At 47.0% G+C, this 26,396-nt stretch overlaps 1 protein-coding gene and 1 pseudogene across 1 annotated transcript; one reads left to right on the top strand and one right to left on the bottom strand.

Annotated features, from left to right (window-relative positions):
- The first annotated feature begins 77 nt into the window (after positions 1–77).
- Positions 78–698, top strand: LOC123812617 (annotated as a pseudogene).
- Positions 699–7,817: 7,119 nt separating this feature from the next.
- Positions 7,818–25,826, bottom strand: ARF3 (ADP ribosylation factor 3). The gene is made up of 5 exons (XM_045829140.1): positions 25,632–25,826; positions 12,719–12,956; positions 11,778–11,888; positions 11,420–11,544; positions 7,818–10,696 (listed from the first exon to the last, which is right to left on the bottom strand). Exons 2-5 carry the CDS (start codon positions 12,864–12,866, stop codon positions 10,535–10,537), a joined length of 546 nt encoding a protein of 181 aa, XP_045685096.1. The 5' UTR covers positions 12,867–12,956; positions 25,632–25,826; the 3' UTR covers positions 7,818–10,534.
- Positions 25,827–26,396: the final 570 nt, after the last annotated feature.

Below are 26,396 nucleotides of genomic sequence, written 5' to 3'. Positions count from 1 at the left end.
TTATATATGGCTTGGATGTTTTATAAGAAAAATTACTTTGGTTACAAAATTTTTAAATTAGCCTGTAACCTGTGAAGATGTTGTCACTCACAATGTTCACCCAAGTCATGGACAGGCTCCCACTGGCCACCTCAATACAGGAGGACAGTCTGTTCAGGGCCTTCGCAGACACCAGAGCCAGGCTAAGCAGCTCTGCAGGAAGTTGAATGGGCAGCCCGCTAGCAGACAGAGGCACCTTGGGAGCTGGCACTGTGACTTTTCAGTGCATTATGCAACAAAGGGTGTCATTCGGTGTTGTGTGAAGCTACCTGGCCTAAGATGTTGGCTTTTGCCCATCTAGCAGATTTATACTCAGTTTGATGGACAGCATGGGAAGAAGTTGCCCACTGTATCTCCACCCTATTGCCTTATTGTGTTTGAGACCTACATTCAGCAAACCAAGAAGCTCCACATTGACAGTCACACTCTGAGAAAATTAGGCTCCATCAACACTGAATTCCAAGATGTGCAGAGGCTCATGGTGGCCAATACTGAAAAAGTGTTATGATGAGTACTTTCAGCATTGGATTCAAAGGCCAACAATTTGTCCCAGCTGTCCAAGAAATGCCACCAGGATGTCAAGTACTTAACATGCGGTCCACTTGTGCCAAACTTGCAGTAATAGCTGTGTTTTCATCATGTTACTAGTGTACGAGTGATTCTGATGGCTGTGAGGTAGTGGAGCCGGTCACTGGCAAAAGAGAACCCAGAATTCGGCAGGTGTGTGTTTTCAGGAAGCTGAGCTCACAGAGATATATGTGTATTAGAATCCAAGTGTATCTTCTGCCTCTAAGGGCCTTGCAAGAAAACACATATCCTGAAAATGAAAGATTACACCTTGCCCTGGCTGATGTGGCTCAGTGGTTGAGTACTGGCCTGTGAACCATGGGGCTGCAGGTTAGATTCCCAGTCAGAGCATATGCCTGGATTGCAGGCCAGGTCTCCAGCTGGGGTCATGTGAGAGGCATCACATATTGATGTTTCTCTCCTCTTTCTCCCTCCCTCCCCCTCTCTAAAAAATAAATAAGATCTTTTAAAAAAATTTTTTAAAAAGATTACACCTCATCTAATAAAACCTAACCCTATGTAGAAAGTCCCTTTTGGGTGCAGAGGCTTTCTCTGGGTGCTAAGCCATGTATGTTAGGGAACAGTATATATTTTTCTCTCTCTCCCAGTTGTTTTACATTTGTAAAACAGCACTGACTGGGCATTCTCATTCGCTAACAGAGCCATCAGTGAGATTTAACTTAACCATCCTGTGCTAGCAACAGTCTGAATTCCTTCAGAGAAGGCAGACCTCTGGGAAGTTTTTCAACTCTGTCAATCAACATTCCTTTTGTTGATGACATTTGTGATTTTCAGTAATCTGATCTTTTGATGGCCTTTTAAATAAGACTCCGGTATGTGAAAGTTAATTGCTATGCTGCAAAGGTCTTGCTTCTTGGCCCTTGTAGGAAGTTAACCTTTGTTATTTTCCTTTTATGTTCTGCTTTTTACACAATTGCTTTAGGGTTAAATGAATTATAATAAGATGCCTTGAAATTATATTATAGCACTCCTTGATTAAGAAGCTAAAATACTTGCTGTCATTTATTCTTTACAATACTTAAATTAATTTAGGACATTCTTAATTTTATTTTTCAGCACCTGGTTTATATTAATGAGTAAATATAGCATACACATCGGTCCTTGACTTAACAATAAGAAAGGCCCAGCTTAATCCTGCCCCTCCTTTGCACTCTCCACTGTGGTTTTCCCACTCTCTTTTCCTCCTGCCACAATTTGCTAACATTTTAAATGTGTTAGCAAATTGTGGTCCAAGAGTTTCATGTCCCACAAATATCCTCTCAGGACAGTCTCAAATTTCAAAATGGGGAATTCAGCTGTGTAAATTTTTTTGCAGAGTAACTACTCAAACTACTACATACATTTATCTGAAGTCTCTGAGAGCACCTCACACCTGCTTCAGTTTACAGAAATTCTCTGAGAATGACAGCTGCATAACTCACAGTGGCTTTTATTAACAAATAAAAGTACCTATGATTTTCCTCTTTTCTGCTCAGGGATAGTGGGGATTTCCTTTTACCTTCTGAGATAGAATTTTTTAAAAAGATTTTATTTATTTTTAGAGAGAGGGAAAAGGATGGAGAGAGGGAGAGAAACATCTGTGCAAGAGAAACAGCAAGCTGCCTCTCACATGCCCCCAACTGGGGACCTGGCCAGAAACCCAGGCGTGTGCCCTGACCTGGAATGGAACCAGAGACCCTTTGGTTTGCAGGACAACACTCAACCCACTAAGCCACAGCAGTAAGAGCTGAGACAGAATTTTTTAAATGGAAGAAGATATTAGATATGAATAATATTTATATATTAATATTATCTTTTAAATATTGTCACAAGGGTCTGCAGTATCACCTCGAACTCCTACAAATACTGCAAATATTTCTTTAAATTGTACAGGTGAACAAGCCAACTTCTTTCTTTTAATATCTTTGGAAAGAACTTTACCTAATTAAGTAATTTCATAACTATGGGGTCATCAAAGCTACTCTCCTGATTCCTGATAGAGAAAAATTCTATTCCTTATAACAAGGCAAACAAAAATGTTGGTTTTATTCCTGATAACTTACAGAACTAGAACAAAAATTTTTTCTTTCCATTTTGGACCTAAACCTACCAATTGGCATTTTGTGTATGAAATATGAAATGACTTTTGTATAGAGTATAAGTCCTTTTAAGTCCCTACAAGGCTGTCCCTAAGTAATGCCGTTGGCAGTAAAAGCCTTCGGGAGGCTGAAGCGCTGGGGTGGGCAGCGCGGCCGGCCATGGGGCTTCTGTAGGAGTGGGGCGTGGCAGCTCGGTGCTGGGAGCTGCACGCTGTAGCCAAGCAGTGAGCTGTGAGACAAGTACTTCTAGAATGTTTTTAAAAATGTAAAGTTAGCCCTGGCTGGCGTAGCTCAGTGGATTAAGCATGGGCTGTGATCCAGGCATCACAGGTTCGATTCCCAGTCAGGGCACATGCCTAGGTTGCAGGGCATGACCCCTGGCAACCGCACATTGATGTTTCTTTCTCCCTCTCTCTCCCTCCCTTCCCTCTCTAAAAATAAATAAAATCTTTTTAAAAAAAAAGTAAAGTTAAATATCAAATGAAGGAAGATGATATATAGCTCTGTGCTGTATGATGTCTCAGTCAACCATGGACCACATCTGCAATGATGGGCTCACAAAATTAATTAATGGAGTTGAAAAATCACTACAGCCTAGTGACATAGATTTGTAGCTGTTCTAATGTCATAGCCCAGTGCCCACCTCGTATTTGTGTTGATGCTGATGTAAATGAGCTGACGCACTCATCATATAAAAGCATACGTACGACTTTGTACAGTATGTAATACTTGGTAATAAATGTTACTGGTTTATGTATTTACTACACTATATTTTTTATAGTTTTTAAACTACTGATTTCAGAGAGGGAGAGAAATAGAAACATCAATTTGTTGTTCCATTTATTTATGCATTCATTGGTTGATTCTTGTATGTGCCCTGATTGGGGATTGAACCCAAAACCTTGGCAAACTGTGACAATGTTCTAACCAACTGAGCTACCCAGCCAGGGCTTTCTCACAATTTTAGTGTGCTCATTCTACTTATAGAAAGCGTTTGCTGTAAAACAGTATACTGTTACGCCCACAGCAGCCTCATACGTCTCCTGTTTACCATGTCTCTTGGTTGCATTATCCCGTCTTGTGCTTGAATCAATCTTGTGTCGTTCTGTACAGTAACATGCTGTACGGGCTTGCAGTCTAGGAGTGACAGCTTAAACCATACAGCCTATTAAGTGGCACATGACTGTAGAGCAATACAAGGGAATGTGTGGGAGGCACTGCATGAGCTGTGCTAACAGAGCTAAAGGAGCCAGACCGGGGGAACAAAAGTCCTTATAATTAGAGAGGTCATAGACTTTGTAGATTTTAAAGGAAAGTGATATTTTTAAACAATGGGAAATGAAATAAAGGCAGTGAGCCAGATATTTGGGACAATGAATGGACCAGTATGGTTAGTGTACAGGATTTAGCCATGAGAGCAGAGAGGAAGGTAGCTGGAAAGGGACCAGCTACCCCAATTGCTGCAGCTAATTGTGGGGAGCCTTCAACGTTGGACTGAAACAGTGGGAACCTACTGAAAAGTTTACGAGCAATGGGGTAGCAGTGCATACTGCACTGATATATATATACATCGGCTGACTGGGATGATGTCATGAAAGAGGAAGACTAGTGTCCAGGTCTGAGGCTTTGTTTGGGAATCTGATGGAGGCAGGGAAGTGGGGGTCAAGTGAAGAGGGTGGGAGCGGGAATGGAGAGGACAAAACTAAGACAATAATATCACCCACAGAGGGCAGCACAGGGAGCCCTTTCTCCTTGGATCAAATTAGGAGGCACCTGAAAGACAGAGAAAGATGAGCCAGTTCTGGCCCAGCCCTGACTGAATAGACAACTTAATCAGAGACCCACTACTGGAAAGGCCCCCACCCTCAAAGGTGTCTCTGTCAGCAAGTAGAGAAAACTCTACCACTGCCCCCTGCTTTCCAAAACTCACTGGGTACCCACCATACCCACCCTGATTAAGGATAGTGATGTGTATTCATTCCTCAAGATGAGTGCCATTATGTACCAAATAGTAAGCAAGGCACTGCTTTTTAAATGTTTTTAATGTTTATTTTAAACATCGTTAATAAATAAAAAGCCTGTGAGTCAGCATATGCACATCTGGGCTCAAAGTAGAATGCCATATTTTCAAGGACATGCATACCCTGGCTGACTATAGATGTTTTCTTTTCAGGTATGGCCATGCGCTCATCCACCCAAGAATGAAGTGCTTTCTCCCTCCCTGCTCTCCCCAGCGGCTGTTCGAGCCAGGGAAGAATCATCCTTTCAATGCAAGCTCTGGCACAGGCAAAAAACAAGATGCCCCATTGCTTATCTATTACCAAGCACCAAGGGAGCACTCCTCTTTCCTATATTCAGAACTTGGAAGTTAGCACTCAAATGCCTGTGGCTCAGAGATCCAAGCTAAGCCCCCAACACTTAAAAGGCCTCATACTCAATTCTGTCCTAGGACAGCTCTTAACAGTGTGTGGGATGGAACAGTGGAAGTGGGAGGTGGGTGGGAGGAGGGTGCCAGGTAGACAAGTTCATCCTGAAATCTTCCGCTGGGCCTGGACTAACTGGGCAGACCTCCTCAGAGACAGTTCTCAACACCCGGTTCGGAGGGAGGGTGGTGAGAGGAAGGCTGCATGGGTGGAACTGCTCAGTTCTGGGCACAGATGGCCCGAGTCCGGCCTTGGGTGCCCTCTCTGCTCCACCACACCCAGTTCAGCAGCCCGATTTGCTCCTAGAGCCCAGACTCCATCTCCTGCAGCCCGTGGCCGAAGTGACACACAAGTGAACACTCACTGCTTGGAGCCCTGCAGGGGAACAGTCCTGACCCGAGTCCCTCTCCTCCAGACCTCCAACCACTGCCTTCAGTGGCCCTGCTGCCCCCTTACCGTTCTCAAGGCTCGGATTTCCTCAGCCCTAACCCGTTTCCCAGGATCTCAGGGTCATCCTCACCGCCACTCCAGCAAACAGGGCCAGGAAACCCAGTAAAAATGAAAAACCTGAAGAGGAAGGAAGGCATCTGGATTCTATCACTCCCCAGGGACCAGCACAATACACCATCCATCCAATTGCCAGGTTAGAAAGCAGACGACTGGACTTTGGCCCTCCTACCTCCACATCCTTCAGAACTGGAAAAGAGGCTGCTCTCAGCATTACCACTGCCTGCCTGGAAACCCCTCCCTGCACTAAAGCAGCAGAAGCAAGGATATCCCTACACAGTCACTGCCCCACGTGGTCCACTAAGGACTCCAGAGCATCCCAGAAAGAGGTTCCCAGATTTCTCCCTCAGTACAGTGGACTGACTCTACTCTTAGCACAGGCCTGGAAAAAGAAGGTTCTAGATAAATACCTGTCAATTTTCTGGTCTGACCAATCTATGTCCTTGGACTGGAAGTGATACAGTGAATCAAACCCCAGAGCCTTCCGGCCTTACACCTCTAGTCTTAAGAAACTCAAACACACCCATACTTCTCCTCCCTATCGCTGGGCAGTTTTGTCCTTCATCCCACCTGGACCCATCCAAGGTCTTCCACTGGCTTTCTCCAGGCTCATTTTGGAAGCTCCCTTGCCCAGATGATCCTGAAATGGACCCTGGGCCCAGCTCCCCTGACAAGTCATGACTGAAGTGTTATTCATGTTCTGACAAGATGGGGTTGCTCTTTGTCCTAAGAGCTGGGTGCTAAGCATTTACCTTCCAAATTAAGTCCCCACCTCATTCCCGTGACTCCCCCAAAGAAGCTAGAAGGTTTAAGTAACTGGCACAGGAAGACTCCCTCCACCTCCTTGCTGGCACCCTAAATTGAGTGCTGAGGCAGAAGGGACTAGGTTATCTTCTTTCCCATTTGTTCAGGGGCCTGCCATCCAGCTGACGTCCTCTCCATTATCATTATCTTATGAGGGGTTGTAGCTCTAGAAGGTGTCTACTCATCATATAAATGAAACACTTGGAAAAGGAGCTCCTAGCTTATCAATAACCTCAGTCACCAAGTAGGACTTTTGAGGAGACTGGAGGGAAAAGTATCATCAGATTTTGAGTATAAGCAGGTGATGTTTAAAGTTTATGGGATTGATAAAGGAATGTCTGGTTAGAGCAGTTTAAGGGTTTTATAAGGGCAGAAGCACTAGCCCTTGAGGTGATGGCTTACTTTAATAACAGGAGAGGGGCTGAATAGGAGAACTGGAACAGGGATGGAACTGGATATAAATAGTGTACTTCACACTGGAACTCAGGGCCCCCAAACTCATCATATGCCTAAATCCTTTCCCTTCCCCACAGCACCAGGATGGGAAGACCTCCATCCTCAAAACTTAAGAAAGTGGTAACAAAGTGGAACGGCTCACCCAGACCTCACCCACCCTGAGGGCAGCACCACTCCATTCTTCGCGTGGAGCCAGACACTAGCAGCAGGAGAGGAAGTAAGTAGGGTACAAGTGGGTGGAAGGACAAAGGCTGTATGAAAAAGGTCCCCCCCCCCGCAAAAGTCTGTGGAATCTCTGGATGAGGCTGGAATCCCGATGATGGGGAACCACATGCTTGAAGTAGAGGGGATGCGGGGCCATAAGCTGTAAGGAGGATCAAGTCCATTACACAACCCAGAACTTAACTCTTCATGCTTACTCACTGCCAGAGTCCAGAACTAAATGGGTGTGGGGACTCCAATATGTGGGCGAAGGGACCCTGTTCCATCCAGAAACACCTGATGCACAGGGCTGGGGAGATCTGGGAATGCAGGTACTATGGGGCACTCAGAGCTCAGGGCCCTCTAGCCACTGATGTCCCCAAAGTCTACCAACAGGTGATGAATGTGGCTAAGCAGCTGATATACATGGCTAAGTTCAGGGTTAAACCCTTTAGAAATAGAGCAACAGAGTCACAATGCCCTTACACTCTGGTGCCCAATTCAGGCCTTCCTCTGGGGTGTGATGGGAAGAAGCAAGCAGTGTGGAAATGAGCTTATGTTCCTCCATAGGCTCACTCCCCCCACCCCACCCCCTCAAGTGCCCTGTACCCATCTGCTGAAGGGGCAGTCTGGACAGAGGCACCAGAGGCAGAACTACCCTCATTATCACACCGCTGCCCCACAGCCTCTGCACGTCAAGGATGAAGGTCTGCGCCAAAGCTGCATAAAACATGTTTAATTTCCAACCGTGGTCACAGTCATTGCGTACCCCGCATTTAGAGCAAGGAGAGAGAAGGTGAGTTATTAAATGTATACAGTCTACATTCCAGAGGAGGAAAAAAAGAAGAGAAAAACCAGTTCAGAACTGCAGTTACCACTATTAACACCACAAACAAACTTTGGGGGAGAAGTGGGAGAGTCCCCAGGGAGAAGAAAGTCTGGAACAAAGGAAGGCATAAAACTAAACCCACCAGAGGAGACGCAGGGAGGGAGTAGGCAGAGATGGAATGAAACACCCTATCCCAAAAGAACTTCTAGGTAAATGGGAATGGAGAAAGGTCCACCCCTGCCAAGGGCCTAGCAGATCACTTACTGCCAAGGATACTAGCAAGATCACTTACTGCCCCCTGCTGGACATATCTTAAGCAGCACCAAGGCAACCTCCAAGGCTGCTTCCTAACATAGACCCACTGGTCCCTGGAGCCCCCAAAAGGAGGTAGAGGTGGGCCTGAAAAGAGAAAAATCTATTTGGGACTGATATCTAACTAGGGAAGGCCAGAGAGGGAGTGAGGTGGGAGAAGAGGCAAAGTCCTCACCAACCACAAAGACAGAGAGTGGAGAATCCTAAGTAGGAAAGAAACAGGGAAGGGGAGACGAATGGGCAACAGCACTGAGTGAGTCAGAAGGCAAAGGGAAGAGTTCAGGGAGAGCAGCAGCAGGAGCAAAAAAAGTCCAAGAAAGAGAGACAGAGGCAAAAAAAGGGGGTAAGGAAGCATCTGTGGGGTCAGGGGAGTGAATACATGTTGAAATAGAAGCTCCAGCACCTCGCTTCTCCCACCACCAAACACACACAGACACACAAAGGCTTAGAGAGCAAGAGAACTGCACACACCCACTGCATCTTGGGTAAGTGAAACATCACTAAGGAACTGGCACTGAGGGAGACACCCCTGGAACCTCTCTTTCACAATTCAACCAGGATGGAGCAAAGGGTACTAATCTGCCTGTTGTAGACAAAAGTGACAGGAAGCCTGGCCCCATAGGATGGGGCTTGGGACAGCCCTTCTGGGAAGGGGTCCCTCAGCCAAGCTGTGGGGGGCCCTGGGCCCTGACCTTAGCAGAAAGGTATGGGCGACCATCTTGGAGCTCAGGGTGCAGTCAGCATACACAGGAGCCCAGAGAAAAGCCAAGGCTTCACAGATACCGTAGAAGTCAGGACCTCAGGGATGAGCGGCCCCTGTAGACAGAGAGACTCTGTAGCAGCAGCTTCTGAACAACTACATAGTACTGATAATAGGGGTAGGACCCTGAAGACCACCGCATTGCACCGCCAACAACAACCACTTCAGAGTCTTAGTACCTCCACCCCAACCCACAGATCCACTTATGTGAGTGGGTGAAGAGTGCAGGGGAAATCTGTTGGGATGAAGTTGGAAGGGATGGCAGGATGGTCTGAGGATCTGGAAACAATAGGAAATTCCCATCCCTCAGCACATCCTGAACTAGAAAAAGAAAACTGGAGAACAGGGGGATTGATATTGAGGTCTACTATGCTACCCCCAGTCCCCCACTCCCCAGTCAACCACCCGGCCAGCCTGGGACTGCTAGGATGAGGACACTTCTGACAAAGGACAGATGAACCACCCAGCCCCCAAGGTCAGAAGACTGGGGGTCGAGAAGATGGGGAAGGCAGAAATAGGACCAACCCGTGCCTCACTTTCTCCTAAAAATCAACAGGATGGAAATGGAAAACCTGAGGCCCTCCCCTGGTACCCTGGCACCCAAACACACAACGTGGTCTTGTAGCTCTACCTCCCCTCCAAGCTCCTGAGGGATGGATCTAAGGGGGCGGGGGAGGATCGGTTGAACTCTCTGAGCTGATAAGAGTGAGTGGGTTCCTCTCTCCTTCCCACTAACAAGGCAGGGCAGAATGGCATCTCCTTGGGAACAGTCATCTAGAGATAAATGCCACCCTCTGCCCTAAGCAGGGTGAAGAGAGGTAACAAGGAAGATGGTGGTGGAAAATCCATCATCTGTCCTATCATCCAGGAAAACCTACCTGCAGAAAAGAGAGGAACCAGTGTAAGACTGGGGAAGCCTTCCCTCCACCTCATTCCCTTTATCTCACCAACATGGGAGGGGCAGGTGATAGGCTAGAATGGGCAGTGTCCTGGCTCCCAGCCCTGAGCTGCACTCCACCCCCTCCACCCTTCTCCCGGCCCCTGCATACATATCTCTCTATACATGCATATACACGCGCACACACGCACGCACACAAAGAGAGGCCCGTGCAATTTCCACATAGAACAGGGAGAGGGTGGTGAAGGAAAAAAAGATGGTAGGAGAGGGGCCTGTAGGGAGAGGGAAGGGACTCAGATGCCAAGAACACAGCAATCAGAGCCAAACGAAGCAAAAAGATGGGCTGCCCGCCCCCCGCAACTTCCTGAACCTCAGAGGAGGGGGGAGGTACCCCAGGAAACCATAACAACCTTGTTTTGTTTTAAATCTGTTAAATTGGAATGATTCATCATCAGGACAGCATTGGGGACTAGTCATGGACAAGGGGAAGTGGGGAGGCAGAAGAGACAGGCTCTTGTTGGGCATGCGGACGTGATCCCCAGGGCCCTGGCCACGCTGGCAAGGAAGGGGGAGGGCTGGGCAGGGAGACAGTAGGTATGTCAGGGGTGGCTGGGGTGGCTGGATAGGACTGCCTGGCTCTCACTTCTTGTTTTTGAGCTGGTTGGCCAGCCAGTCCAGGCCTTCATATAGCCCATCCCCGCTGGTGGCACAGGTGGCCTGAATGTACCAGTTGCGATGACGCAGAGAATGCAGGCCCAACTTGTCTGTGATTTCAGCAGCATTCATAGCATTAGGCAAATCCTGGAGCACAAGGGAAACACACAAAAAGTATCCTCAGGATCTTTCAAAGGCTTCTAGAACAACCACTACCAACGAGATGTGTATCAGTACCCTCTCTTCCTCCTCCACTGTAGGGACCTACAAGATCCTAGGGAGCTGCTTTGGATTTAGACTTCCCAGGACCCCAGAGCTAAGACATTAGAAGTCATTCCAGCTCTGGATGGTATAGCTCAGTGGACTGAGTGCTGGTCTGCGAACCAAGGGGTCACCGGTTCGATTCCCAGTCAGGGCACAAGCCTGGGTTGTGGGCCAGGTCCCCAGAAGGGGGTATGCAAGAGACAACCACACACTGATGTTTTTCTCCCTCTCTTTCTTCCTCCCTTCCCGTCTCTCTAAAAATAAATAAATAAAATCTTAAAAAAAAAAGGTCATGCCATTGGGTTGGCAGGAACCAAATATAGGAATAGCAGGAGGGAGGGCAGTCCCACAGAAGTAGACAGCAGGGAAGATGAAGAAGGGATTTGAGGTGATGTCTACCATACCAATCCCTGCGGATGGAATGTTGCTAATTAAAGCTGTGGTGGGGGACAAGAAGAGGAGCATAAAAAGCCAACTAATCCCATTTCCCACACTTCCAAAATTGAGCGTATAGTCACAGGGTTTCCTGTACAATGAGCTCTAAGGACCTTCACTTCTGAGGCCAGGTTACCCTCTCTCAAATCCAGGGGTGGAGAGAAACCTCACCTGTTTGTTTGCAAAGACAAGGAGCACAGCATCCCGGAGCTCATCCTCTGCCAGCATCCTCATCAGCTCCTCTCGGGCCTCATTCACTCGCTCTCGATCATTGCTGTCGACCACAAATATCAACCCTAGGGAGGCAGAATGTGGGCTGCACAGAGACGACAGATGAACTTCCCTCCCCACCACCAAAACACAACACCCTCCTTATATCTTGTAAATGTTTGCAACATATTCTCCTCTTCTCCCACCCATAGTAGCTGCACCGGGCCCAGGGTTGGCTGCCCATAACCAAGAAAGACAGCCACACTTTGCTCACACCCAACTAACTCCTGCAAGTCCCTGGGCAATTCACATGGCATACCTTGGGTGTTCTGGAAGTAGTGTCTCCAGAGAGGTCGAATCTTGTCCTGGCCGCCCACATCCCAAACTGTGAAGCTGATGTTCTTGTACTCCACTGTCTCCACATTGAACCCTTTGGAAAAAATAAACAGGCAATGGACCGTTGGAGTCAAACATCAGGCTGGCAAATGATGCCAAAATGGGTTGATTTGTTTCCTCCAAACTGGGTCATGATTCTAGCAAGGGAAAGAAAGCTAGGGCTTCCTCAGACCTGGTATTCATTGATCTTGTATCCTAAAGGCCAAAAAGAAAAACTAAGGTAAGAAGTGAAAAAGGATGAGAGGAGCCAATCAGGAGGTTCATGATTGCATGAGTAATGCAAGCCAGCCTTCCCTACTCATTCTCAGTCTTTGGCTCTCCCTCCTACAAAGAAATGACTCAGCCCCACTCCGGTACATTGGCCACCAGAGTCTTTCTCAGCTAAGAACTGGGGCCTGCGAGGCAGAATGAAGGAAAAGAAGTGAGCTATATTCCTGGAGCCCCAAATGCAGAACCACCTACAGATGATGATCTGGATCCCCATCCACAAGCCAAATGTTCTCTCTCCCACAGGCACGTCTTAACCAGATTCAGGGCTACTGAGGATCTAACTGAAGCAAATACAGGCCTCTGGCAAGAACGTCAAAGCCCTTCACCTGCTTTCCAAATAACACAGAGAACAAACCAGCTCAGTACCTGAGGGCAACTGTTGAGTGCCAGGCTGCAGAAGTTCCCCCATCAGAGAAGGTCAGGGTAGGTGGGCAAACAGCAGCCCCAGCACCTGCTAGTAAGCTAAATAACCATCCTTTCCAGAACCCCAAATTGCATGGACTTGCCTGGTGGCCAAGTGGAGGAATCTAGGAACAGGCCCCCTGCCTGGCTCAGCTGTTGGCATGAAAACCTACATCCAAGCCATGCCCTTACCGATGGTGGGGATGGTGGTGACAATCTCTCCCAGTTTCAGCTTATACAGGATTGTGGTCTTTCCTGCGGCATCCAGGCCCACCATCAGGATGCGCATCTCCTTCTTCCCAATCAGGCTCTTGAGGAGGTTTCCAAAGATATTACCCATGATCACAGCAGCTTTCTGACGACAGCAGGGCCCAGGTGGGGGCAATGGCAATCTGGTTTTGGCCTGGTTCCTGGTACGGAGGACTTGATCCTAGGCAAAGAAATGTAAAGTCATTGCCACCATCTGCTTGTCAGGATTTCATGTATACGGGATTTGTCAAAGTCAAGGCTGGAGTCCATTCACAACAAACTTAGAGCCTGAGGGGGCTATGAAGACTAAGGCCCACTCAGACACACCCTGAGCCTTTGGGAGCAGGGACAAAGCAGTGGACACTCAGGACCCCTGCTCTGCCGGCAATCTACATTGACTTTGGACAGTTTTCTTTCACCTGTCCATATCTGTACCTGTAAACAGAGGGGTGTCAAAATAAATGATTTTTAAAGTCTCTTCCCTTCTGACAATCTACATTATACCCCAAGGTATTGCAACATCATTAATGCACCTCCCAACATTACCCTGAAACTTCTGGAAGGGGTGGGAGAGGAGGGAGTGGAATGAGGAGTGGCTCTTTGTGAACCCCAACAAAGTTCAGGCTTGCCGAGTTCCTAAGGTTTATGCTATTTTAACCAAGAGACTGCTTCAGTCTTCCTGTTTCTGCAATCCCGCCCTCCTTCTGCACGCCAAAATGGATGAGGAAGAAGGAAACAGCACGCCTCAGGTCTCATCCTTCCCACCCTGGGGGATTCTGGCCGTGACAGTGGTGCCCAGCACTGAGGAGTGGGGAGAAGGAGACCACCCCTCACTCCTCAGCCAGGTAGACCCTAGGCTTGCCACAGCCCACAAGGACAACTGCTCCTCGTGGCCACTTGCACCAAGGCTTTCTTCCCTAACCCCTTTCAGTCTATTTTAAAATCAAAATTAGGTCATGCTGCTCCTCTGTTCAAAACCGTCTTGGCTTCGTATCTTCCTTTCAGTAAAACTGAAAGCCATCCTGCAAGGCACTGCATGATCTGCATTCCCCGTTTCCCTCATCAGATCTCCTACTACTCTTCTCTTTGCTTACTCCACTTCAATTCCCCACTTTTCTGCCTCAAAGCTTTTGTAATTGCTATTCACTCTGCCTGAAATGCTTCCCCTCCCAGACAACCTTCATGCAGTACTCCCTCACTTCCTCAGGTGTCTGTTCAAATGCCACCTTATCAAAGAGGTTTTCCATAACCACCTATAAAACACACACACATGGGGGCGTAGAGGGGTATAAGGCGACTAAATGGTAATGAAAAAAATAAAATAATTTTAAATAAACACACACACACATACACACACTCTGTACCCCATTTATTCCACTTCTCTTCATAGCATTTATCACCATCCGACACATCACATACTTGTTTCTTGCTGTACTGTTTTCCTCCTCCTACTATAATGTCAGCTCTTTATCTATTTTGTTCACTGCTGTGTTCCCGGTACCTTGAATAGCACCTGGCACATAGTACTTGAATAACTAAACTAACTCCCAGGATCTCTACTGCCCTCACTAGCAGCTCACTCAGATCAGATGCTTATGCCTGGGACACAGTAGGCCCTTAACAAACACCTGCTGAAAAAATCAAGGGAGCAGTAAGAACCACTATAAAGTACAAAATGCCCACCCCAACCACTGTTCCCAACAGACAGGATCATAGTCATTCATTTATTCTCTTCTTCCCTCCCTTCTCTATGACACAGGACAGCCACAGAAATGCATCTTAAAAACAATGAAATGGGGTTCAGAATCATGCCTGCCAGCCAGTTCTCTGTGCCTGCGGGAGACATGCGTCAGTGGGCACCTTATTCAGTGATCACCATATGCCAGAGCTGGCATTCTCTACGGGGTCTGGGAACACCCCCCCCCCAACACACACACACACAAACAGGTGCAGGAACAGGTCAAGACAGAGTGCACCCAAACTCAAGACTGTGAAAAGAGGATGGGGAGGAATCCTATTTACAAGCTAAAGCATGGGGGTTTGGTGGGAGTTTAGCTGTTTTGGTTTTTTTTTTTTTTTCCAAAAACTATTTCAAGTTTATTCATTTGTTTTTTTTTTTTTCCTAGTCTCCTCAGTTTGCAGCAAATTCCAGAATAGTACAAAGGGGCCAGATCAACAGCCCCTGGAGACTAAAGTACTAGTTTGCCCAAAAAACAGAGTGAGTGCTTATGGAATGTTTCATCTTCAAAGGCTTCCCCAGACATTCACTAATGAGCCAGGCGTGGTGCTCCTGGGCAGGTTCCCCAGATGAGCCCTGCCCCTGACCCAGAGGGCTCACACCCCAGGGACAGGACCTGGCTCAACCTTAGGGCTCAGCTTCAGCCAAGTCGCCCACTAGCCCTCCTCCCTGCCCATCCTACCTCAACACACCCAGGCAGACCAGACAGATTCCCGAGGATCCCTGAGGCAGGTGGGAACTCCTGCCCAGCTTAATACAATCAGATCCCACCAACCTTGGCAATTGGTGGTAGTCATACTGCTGGTTCTACCACTATCACCTCCAGCAACTTAAACCTTCCTCAGGTCTTCCTAGTTTTCATCTTGTCTCCTGCTCAGGTAGGCTTTCCTTCTGCTCCAAATGCTACTTTGCTTTAAAGGCTAGATAACAGAATTTGGCCCAATTTCTGAACTGAATTTATACAATGCATTTATTTTCTTGTCCTTCATGACTGGAACTACTGCTGATTAAATGTTTACCAACCATGAGTACAGCAGTGGCTGAAAAGTATCAGCTGCCTTAGCCCTGGCTGGTGTGGCTCAGTGGACTAAGTGCAGACCTGCAAACCGAGGGGTCACTGATTCAATTCCCAGTCAGGGCACACACCTGGGTTGCAGTACAGATCCCCAGTTAGGGGTGTGCGAGAGGCAACCACACATTGATGTTTCTCTCCCTTTCTTTCCCATTCTCTAAAAATAAATAAAATCTTTTTAAAAATATATCTGCCACCTCAGAACATGCATACACTGTCCTTTGGCTTGCTACTTTACTAAGCTATCAGGCTAAAGTCTTGGCTCAAAAGCTGATCCCAGTGTTACTCTTAATTCTGTTTCCTGGCACACCACACGGGCCCTGGATTTCTGAACCATTTATGTGGCACTTACCACCTTATGGAGTTTTCTTCTTTTCTAAATCTGCACATGGCCTGTCTCCCCAATTTAACTGTGCATTCCACATGGGCAAAAAGTATGCCTTTTATTTCTTCTGTATCTGTCCTTATTTTCACTCCAACCCACGGTGGGAGTTCAATCAAGCACACTGGCTGGTTTCAGCTACATCTGAGGGTGCCCTTATACTACTTCTGCCCTACAGTACTTGGTATCTGTGGGTGAAGCACAGATACCAAGCACAGATAGCTGCTTAGATATCCTGTCGACGCTTGGCCATTTCCCACATGCCTGACCCAAGGACTGGTTTGAGAACACCATAAAAGGACCAGAAGACCACAATTGATAGACTTTTCTCTTGCCATCTGATATGCAATGGGGCTGATGGATAACTGACGAAAAATTCAAGCGGTTATCTACCACGTGTCCCCTGAGGCAGCCCAGGGCCTTGAAATTAATGGACAGTATGACTCCTCTTTAATATAACCAGGAACATGATTCAGCCGAGCGTTCCAAAGTGGGTGTTGGCTTTCTTGTCTCAGCTTTCTCTGTCCCTGCCTGCTACCCGAGAGCGTGCTGCGGCCACCACCATCAGGGGAGCAACTTTTAGCTGTGTGCTGCAAACACGAATCTTTGGCCATGTAGCCAATTCTCACTTTTACCATAAAGCATTTCTAGAAAAAGCTCTGGGAAGCAGAGGGGCAAAAATAAACCCCCCAAAACCTTGGAATGATTCCCTGCACACTGCATGGCCTGTAGTTACTCTCCTCTACCACAGATGGTGCCCCTGTGTGGACAGGGCAGAATGCCAGGGTTCCACGGGCTGGTGGAAACCAGGAATCAGCAGTTTAAACTGAAGGTGAGTGGCTCAAGATGAAAAATGGAATACAGTAGTATCTCTATTAACAAAGGGGCAATCTCAACATTCTATGCTATAGTCACAAACTTCGTTATCAGTGGTATAAAGCAAAAAAAAAAAAACAAAAACAATAGGAGCTATAAAAGTGTGTTTCCAGTACAATCTGTGCAGGAGTTCAATCACGTGCATTGGACAGTTTAAGCTTCACCCGAGGACGTCCTCACTGCGGACCATGCACTGTCCCCAGTCTCCCCCAGCCCCCACCACCAGGAGAGTCAGGTTGTTGCTGTAACTGGCTGCTCAGCCACCCTGGCTTATGTGTTGCAGGAACATGTCTGCCTCACTCTCCAAGTGACTTTGAGAGTCATAGCTCAGCCTGCCACGCACACTCCCCCCGCCTGACTCCAGGAACTGGCTCAGGCATGTGTTTTGAGACAGCTCTGAGGAGATTCCTGATCTAGCACCACCTCTTCCTCTCTAGGCTACATGAGTCGAGGGAAAGGAAGACCTGTCTCCCCTAAACCAACTGCTGCCAGGCAGGGTACACTGAAAAGCAGCTTTGTTCCCAGATAATTTTCAACCTGAGGTATCGCTAATAGAGATGCTATTTTTAGCACAGCCAATGGAGCAGACCAATAAAATTTAAGTAAACAAAAGCAAGATCTCCCTGTATTTAGTTTCCTTAGTGTGGCTGGCTTGTGACTGACCTCTGTAAACTTTTCCAAGTATTTGTCTCAAGAGCACTGTAATCAGCACATAGGAACTCTTACATTAGTATCTCAATGACTTCTACTGGACTCAAAGATTTCCCAAAGCCAAGACATCGCTTCTGATGTCAGCTTCCACCCATTCATTAAACATTTATTGAGTATACTGAGCTAGGGATACAGAGAGGAAGACAAGTTTCTGCCTTCAAAGAACTCAGTTGACAGAAGGAAAAAACTAGTGAACAGAGGCTTACAAAACAGTGTGAGGATAAGAGCAGGGTAAGCACATAGTATTACAGGGACAGGATGCTGGAGCAGTTAATCAAGACTGGGGGGTAAAGGATGATTTCCAGACATGATGTTCAGATCTCACCTGAGCTTACTCCCAAAGGAAAAACAGGAGTAAGACAATACAGAGGGAATGGGGCAGAAGGGAAGGCACAAAGACTTGAGTTAGAGATGGCACTCTTTATTAGGAAAAGCCAGATGCAACTGGGAGATAGTGCACTTGGATGCAGCATGGTGAATTAAAAAATGTGATGAGGCTGGAGAGGTAAGGGCCAGATCATGAAGGGCTTCAAAAGGCCACACCAAGTAACATGATCAGATATGTGCTTTAGAAACACCATTCTGGCAGTTTAGGGAATAAATTAAAAGGGGGAAACTAGAGGCAGAGAGAACACTGGGGAAACACAGTAATACAGGTGAGAAATCACAAGTTCGTAACTAGAGAAGACATATTGGAAACATCAAAACAGCAGAATCCACAGGATTTAATGACGGATTAAACATAGGAAGGAAGAGTAGAAAAGTCAAAGGTGACTCTCAGGTTTCTGTCCTGGGTGATTCAGTGGCATGTCTTTAGACAGGAAATAACAAGAGGAACAGGTCTGAGAGGGACAATGTTTGTTTTTGGATTAAACGCTGATTCTGAGGTACAAAGGCATGAAGCACAACAGAAAAGTCTGGTCTGGATACCTGGGAATCATCTGTGCTGATGATAGAAGCCACGAAGGAACCAAGACGACTGATGATCCGGGATGGCTGCCTACCCAACAGCCATTCTTCCCCTTCTTTCTTCAGACAGAACCTCTTATTCGTTCAGATGTTGGGGCAGAGGTATGAGATACCCTTCCTCAGCCCTAAGGTATTAAAACCGATCAGCCTAAGGTCTGTGGGCATTCCATTTCCCTTGCCAGTGAATGAGTCACAAATGGTCATGTCCTAGTTATAGCCAATAGGATGTGAGAAAAGTCTTCTGGAAGCATCTGGAAAAGTTTTCCACAAGCTTAAAAAAGGACATATGGTAATATTCTTTTGCTTAGCCTTTGGATGTTGATATAGAAGGATGTGATGCTGGAGCAATCTTGCAACCTTGAAGGGACAGACAAAAGAACTCAACAACATAAGAGGAGAAAAACGGAGAAAACTTGGGTCTTTGAAAACACCATCAATGCCCTGAATGGTGTGGTTCACTTGGTTGGGCGCTGTTCTGCAAAGCTACAGGTTGCAGGTTCGATTCCAGGTCAGGGCACATAAGAAGGTTTCAGGTTCAGTCTCTGGTTGGGGGTGCATATGAGAGGCAATTGATCAATGTTTCTCTCTCACATTGACGTTTCTCTCCTTCTTTTTCCCTTTCCTCCCCTATCGCTAGAAATAAAGTCTTAAAAAACAACAAAACAAAACAAACAAAAAAACACTGTCAAGCTGGTGGATTAAAAACAAACAGAAAACAAAGTGCTCTAACTCTAGATGTTTTTGTGTGTGGTAAAAAAATATACAAAAAAATCTACCATTTAACCATTTTTAAATGTACAATTCAGTGGCATTAAGTACATTCTCACTGTTGTGCATCCAGAAGCTTTATATACCTATTGAAGAATAACTCCCACTCCCTCCTCCTCCTGCCTCTGGCAACCACCACTCTACTTCTGCCTCAATAAACTTGACTCTTCTAGGTATGGCATGTAAGTGGGCCCACACAGTGTGTGCCCTTTTATGTCTGGCTTATTTCACCTAGACTTCTTGTTATATGCTGTAATAAATCCTCTTCTTGTTTGAGTCACAGGTGTGTTTCCTGCCTTTTGACAGCTGCCACATTCTAACTGGTACATCTGGAGAGACTGTGTGCACACTGAGAGAGGAGAAAAGGCACATCAACACTTAAAGCACTGGGCAGAAAAAAAGGCCAGGAAAGAGATGAAGAAGTAACTTGAGGGATAGAAAGAAAATCTAGAGAGTAAAACATCACAGATAACAAGGAGGAAAGAACATTTAAAAAGGAAGACCGAAGGGTACAGAAAGGTCAAATTAAGCCCTGGCTGGTATGGCTCAGTGGACTGAGTGTCAGCCTGCAAACCAAGGGGTCCCCAGTGGGGAATGGACAAGAGGCAGCCACACATTGATGTTTCTCTCCCTCTTTCTCCCTCCCGTCCTCTCTGTCGAAAAATAAATAAATAAAATCTTTGAAAGAAAGAAAGAAAGAAAGAAGGAAGGAAGGAAGGAAAGAAAGAGAAAGAAAGAAAGAAAGAAAGAAAGAAAGAAGGAAAGAAGGAAAGAAAGAAAGAAAGAAGGAAAGAAGGAAAGAAGGAAAGAAAGAAAGGTCAAATTAAGATAAGGCCTGAAAGATACCTATTGAATTTAGCTACCAGGCAATCAAGGATAACCCTGTTATAAATGAAAACATATCTAGCTAAAATTAGGCTCCACCCGCCCTGGCTGGTGTGGCTCAGTTGGTTGGAGCATTGTCCCATAAACTGAAAGGTTGCAGCTTCCATTCCCATTCAGGACACATGCCTAGGTTGTGGGTTCCGTTCCCTGTTGCAGTGTCATGGGAAGGCAACCCATCAACGTTTTCTCTCTCTCTCTCTCTCAATCTCCCTTCCTCTAGCTGGATATAGCCTCAGGTGATAATTTAAAAAAAAAAATCAGACTCTACTTAACTCAATTAGTGGTGTTTAGGCTCAGGTCAGTTTACCTTCTAGTCCAAGAAGATGGCTCTAGGACAGGATGAGCTGAAGGCCACACGACAAGCAGAAAGGACCCTATATCACCACGACTGGTTGAGCCCTTCAGAAGGCTTCCCACAGGCAACACTCAGCAAGGGAGTCGAAACAGAGCATCCAGTCTGTTTCAGAATACATGGACTATCCAAATCAAAGTGATTGGATATTTTTTAAAAACAACAACAACAACAACAACAAAACTAGACTCATTTGTTTCTTTGGAACATTCTGTGGTACTGCTGGTCTCTAACCAAAGCTTTTAGTTTGCCCTATTCTTAAAATCTGACCAGCTTACAGCTAGCTCTATCTCCCAATATTCTATGGCTGCTCCAATGCCCACATTTAAAGCTTGAATACTGAGAACACTATACTTTCCTAATTACAAAATCACTGAAATTCCACCAGTAGTCAGCCTAAAGCCCTAATAAACCTTTGTCTGCAATCTGCTCCCAACAGCACAGGTCAAGATGGAGCTGCCAGCAAACAGAAGAAATAGGGAACCAGGATTTGAAGAAGACCAACCATTGTAGAGCACCCTCAGGGCACAAGACCACAGGCAACTGACTACCTTGGGGAACAGGAGCTCTTTGAGATCCCTTATCACCTCAAACACACTTCTCTAGGATTTACCACAGTATGTCTTACTCACATTTGTTTCCTTCTCCAGAGCTTCAGCTTCCCAAATAGTTTGCCTTAAACACCTTACAGGCAGCTAGAGATACTCATCCCATCAGTACTATGGGGCTAGGCAGAGCTTAAAGCAGCTAGAGCCCTTGGGCTGGCCATGTCAGGTTGCAAGCAGCTGTCTGTCTCACTGTTACCATTTTCTGTGTATGCCATGGTGGGAAAAGGTTTGGGAAGCACTTCACTAGACTATGAGCCCCTTGCCAACAGGTACCATGCCTTACTCATGTTTCATGTCCCCAGCACCCAGCCATACAATCTGTAGCAAGTGATTTGATGTTTATTATTGAGAAACACAGTACTACTGATGGTGGCAACACGTTTGTGAGGTGAAGGAAGGCATTATTTCAAGGTAATCCCCAGTCCTTTTCCTGTATCTGACAAACTAAAGAAGTGGTTTCTTTCTTCTCAGAGCCCTAGGGTTCCTTGGATAGGATTCAGAGGCTGCCTGGGGGAAAGGAGAAACTATATGAGAGGCCCTAATTATGCTCCCCGACTCTCCTCCACCGCCAGAGCAGCCCCACTTTTACCCATTGTATGTATTAGACTGCAGGTAAGATTTTACATAAGGTAGCACTGGATTGCTTTAAAAAAATGTGGCAGGGGACAGGGTACAAAACAACAGAGAGCAAATGTTCTCCTGGGTCATATCTAAATCATGGTAAAGTTTAAACATTTGTGCTGGACACTCCTGTGTATAAGCTCATAAAGGAAAAGCTATACCTCACCGGTAACGGGACAGCTAAAATGTACCATGAGGTCTCTGACACCCAATCATCTCACCTTTCTTCAGGAATATGGTGATAATGGTGGATCCCTGAAATCTCAGCCAATTCCTTTCTGGTCCTTCTGGTATAGAAGATCCTTTGCAGAAGTCCATGACAAAGCTCTCACATGTTCATGGAATCCCGCCTCAGTTCTTTCCCAGACTATAATACAAAGCCTTCAAACACTTGTGGACCTCTTTCCAAATGTTCCCCATGTCGTTTCATTATTAAAAAGCTTTATGGGCACTCTACCTACATTAGTGACAGATGATGAGAAAGGTATAGTAGACAGAATAATACAGATATCATAACTGTGGACCTTAATATAGTACATTCTGAAACATACTTAAGTAGATGTTTAAAAGAGATAGGATTAAACGGAAAGTGGCCCAGAAAATGGAGGATGCTGAAATGCTCATCAAGACCTAAGTTAATGGAACCCAAGGATCTAAATCCTGACCTAAGTCAATCAGGGTGCACCTGTATGGAAGAGTCAACCATCACCGCAGTCACGCTGACTTGAACACGAACACTACTTTCCAGCCCCCACATCCTCACCCAAGCTGATGGCTCAGGGCCTCTGCCTTGCTCCAGCTTCACCTCCCACTCAGGCAGCAGGAGCTGCCTCTGTGAAGCTGATGCTGAAAAAAGATTTCACTGCTCACAAGCCCAGAGTCATGGTAACAATCATCCCTCTACACAGGCACCTCGGGCGGTAAGCTGTTCTTTTGCAAAACTTTAAGGCAGCCCGGAGTGCTCACATTATTATGACCATTGTGATGATGAGTATTAACAGCAGTTAACATTTACTCGGGGCTTACTATGTGCTTTGTACAATACTAAGTGCTTTGTGTGTATTATCTCATTTAATTCTCATGCCAACTCTAGGAAGTAGGTACTATCATTATCATACTCTTTACAGATGAGGGAAATGGAGCTCAGAGAGGACGAGGGAAATGGAGCTCAGAGAGGACAAGTAATTTCACCAAAATCATACAACTAATAATAGCAGAGGCAGGATCCGAACCCAATTTTTGTCCAATTCCAAGGTCCACACTCTTAATTACTGTACCATTTTACTTGTAAATTCACCTGCAAAAAAATGTTGAGGCATGCCACACACAGCAATATACTTTGAGTCTCAGGCCTCTTGGCATCCATTTGTAAAGGTATATGGGGAGGCAGATTCCACAATTTCCCTCAGTTATTTACTCAGCTTTAACAAACCTGGTTTTAAAGAAGTTCCTTCTTCTTACCAACAAATCCCGCCCACTGTCCTCTGAGTCCATTTCCTCTTATGACTCCAGTGGAAGAGAGTAGCAGAGATGAGCACACACAATATGACCCTTTGTGCACATAACACTTCACTTCCACCCTTTGCAGCCTGCTCTCTGCCTGCCTTTATACTTGCATTCAGTTTATAACAGCAGCTACGACTCACTGGCACCAATTCTGTGCCAGGCACCACATACATACATTGGCTCCCTCCTCCATGATCTCCAGGATTCCAATTGGCAGATGATACTTTGAAGGACTTACAGCTAATGAAGAGACCCCTTTGCCTAAAATGCAGGGGTGGGGTGGCGAAGCAGGAAATGTGGGATTTCTGATATATAATGACTGTGTTTTATTAACAGTTTTCTTCTTGGGTCTTAGTTTCCATTTTCCATGACTGTTTTGTGCCTCTTAGGAAGTTGGAGCGACCAAGACTTCTTAATTCGAAAGGCTAAAGGCCTTTGTATCTTCACTCAGCTCTCTCCAGGCACTCTCCCTGACAGCCAAGCCATCTCCTTCTCCTTAAACTGCAGTCAAAAAGTTTGTTGAGTTCTATACATTCACATCTCCTGTATTCATCACGAGAGCCTACTATGTGCAAAGGCTTGCGGGAGATGCAAGATTGGGCTCCAATTAATTCCTGCACTCAAAAAAACTTAGTCTCTCTAGAAAAACAAGACATGCACATAAAAATTTTGACTATACAAAGTAGTAATTTCTATGCTAGGAGGCAGGAGGTATGTGAGTGTGTGATACATGAAGCTCTTTCCCAGATGAATCCAAGGTCAATGATTCATTCTGTGAAAGGTGAACCCCATGGATCAGCTTCTTTCTTAAAATGAGCTTTAAGAGACATGTTATTCAAACTCAAGTCTAGCCCTGACCAATGTGGCTCAGCTGATTGTGCATTGTCCCACAAAACAAAAGGTTGCCCTTTGATTTCTAGTCAGAGCCCATGCCTGGGTTGCAGGGTCGGTCTCCTGTCTGGGGCGTGTGCAAGAAGCAAGCAATCAATATTTCTCTCCCGCTCTTTCTCCCTCCTTCCCCCTCTATCTAAAAATAAGTTTTAAAAATCTTAAAGAAAACCCCTCAAGTCTATTGTGCAAAGACCAACTTACTGCCCCACTCTGGTCATAGCAAATGGACACACCCCAACAAGCTCAAGAAAAAATGTCAACAAATTAGGGACAAGGAAGAAAGTATGCAGAGACTAGACTCTGTCCTGTTGCACTGACCCAAGCAATCAGACTCCTGTGGCAGATCTCCTACCAATAAAACTTTCATGCCATGGACCAGGGGTGACCCAATCCAACAGCAGCAGAAACAGGTTTTAAGTTTCACTTCTCCCTCAACTGGATGACCTCACTATTTCTTCTCACTCCTGACCACATACCACACTGCTCCTGGCCTGGCCAGAGGAAGACTGGCAGTAATACAACCCAGAAACAAGGGAACTCCCCAAAAAGAGGAGCTACCACTTTGCTAATCAAGAGGCCTGTTTTAACAGGGAACTCCACCTCCCTCTCCTTTCCCCAAACATTGGTGTAAGCAATGGCTCCATTTTCGGTTCCGGGAATCCTGGTACTTCCTAAAGAAAGAAAGCGGATTGGAAGACACAAACTCAGAGCCAGAGACAAGACGCTCCCTCCTCCAGTGAGACCGCCCCGCCCCCGCTTTGCCTAAGGGAGGAAGGCACCACCTCTCTTCTTGAAGCCAGATTAGACCCCCCATCCCCCTCCTGCCTCCTCTCCTCCCTCTCCCCACCTGCTGCCCTCTTCCAATGTGCTGTTTCCAAGACCCGAAAGCGCAACCTCCACTAGATAGTGCCCAAGGGGTGCTCCACTAGATTGTCCTGCCGGCTACTCCCTAAACCGCCTATGCACCCTTGTCCCATAAGGGGTGAGGGTGCCACCAGCAAGGCTTCTCTCAGCTCTTATTACTAAGGTGGAGGGGAAGAGAGGGTAGAAAAAAGCAGCATTCCCTAGCCCTTTTTCAGAAAAAGGACACAAAACATCCATCACCGCCCCCGCATCACCTCTCCCTGGACTGTTTTCCACCTCCTCAATCCCGACCCCTTCAAAGCCCACCTTCTGCAGGCGAGGGAACCTAACAGCAGCCCAGGTCGCCCCCTTGTGCGAGACGGAGGACAAATCCATATGCGCCCCCCGCCCCGCCCCGCCCCCACCCCCACCCCCGCTCCACGTCCTTCAAATGCGGGGGCCTCAAATGCGGGGGCCGGCATGAGGCTGGCCCAGCGCCCCTTCTACGACCTCTCGGGTGGGAAGGACCACAACGCCCCAAGCCGGGCAGTGCCCAGCAGGGGGCTCTAAATCCTCAGCCCCCACCCTGAGCCTCTCCTCTACCAGGAACCGCCTTCCCTCCCCGGCCCCTCACCTGTTCCTGCTCCCAAGCTTCGCCGCTGCGGCCGCCGCCTCCGCCTCCGCCCCCGCACGTTCCGCTCGGCTCCCTCCGGACCCCCCAGCCAATTTCAAGGCGGCTGCTCCCCTTGCCCCGTTCCCCGACTCCCTCCTTCCTTCCCTCTACCTAGCACCGGAAGCCGCGACAGTGACAAGAGCTGCGCGGCGAACCCCCACCCCCAGACCGGGATACTTCCCACCTCCTTGATCACGCGAGAGCTGCGCGGTAGCGAGCGGCAGTTCTCGCGAGAGCTATCACCATGGCAGCGGCTGCAGCAGAGGCATCCGGGTGCTAAAGCTGAAGCCGGTTGCTGTGGTAGGGGCTAAAAGCTGTGAGCGGTGGAGGCTGAATCTGCGAGCCAGGAAATAAGAATAAAGCAGTGGGTACTGAGGTGACAATACGAAGCTCCGGAGCCATACCTGGAATTTAAGGATCGGGGCCGCCTGCTGGCCACAGTGGAGAGCCCCGGGGGCTCCTTGGGCAAAGCCAGGAGGAAGGATGAGTGAAGAGGCCTCGCTCTAGCCCACCTAACTCGTCCAGACCTCATCTTTCTTTTTTAACCATGGCTAACAGCATCCCCCTGAGAGCTCTGCTACACCAGTGTTGCTGCACAACTCCTAACCTAAGACTAGGTTAGTCAGGGGTCTGAATCAACATATCGTTTCCTATAGGGAAGAGAAGGGAGAGTGATGAATTTAAGAAACTGAAGGCAACAACTCTGGGCCAGTTAGGAAGTTGGAA

This window comes from Phyllostomus hastatus, unplaced genomic scaffold (genome assembly GCF_019186645.2).
Source record: "Phyllostomus hastatus isolate PE091 unplaced genomic scaffold, TTU_PhHast_1.1 phas_scaffold_93, whole genome shotgun sequence".
Taxonomy (NCBI): Eukaryota; Metazoa; Chordata; class Mammalia; order Chiroptera; family Phyllostomidae; genus Phyllostomus; species Phyllostomus hastatus.
Note: the sequence above shows the minus strand (reverse complement) of the source record. Positions and strands in the feature narration are given on the sequence as shown.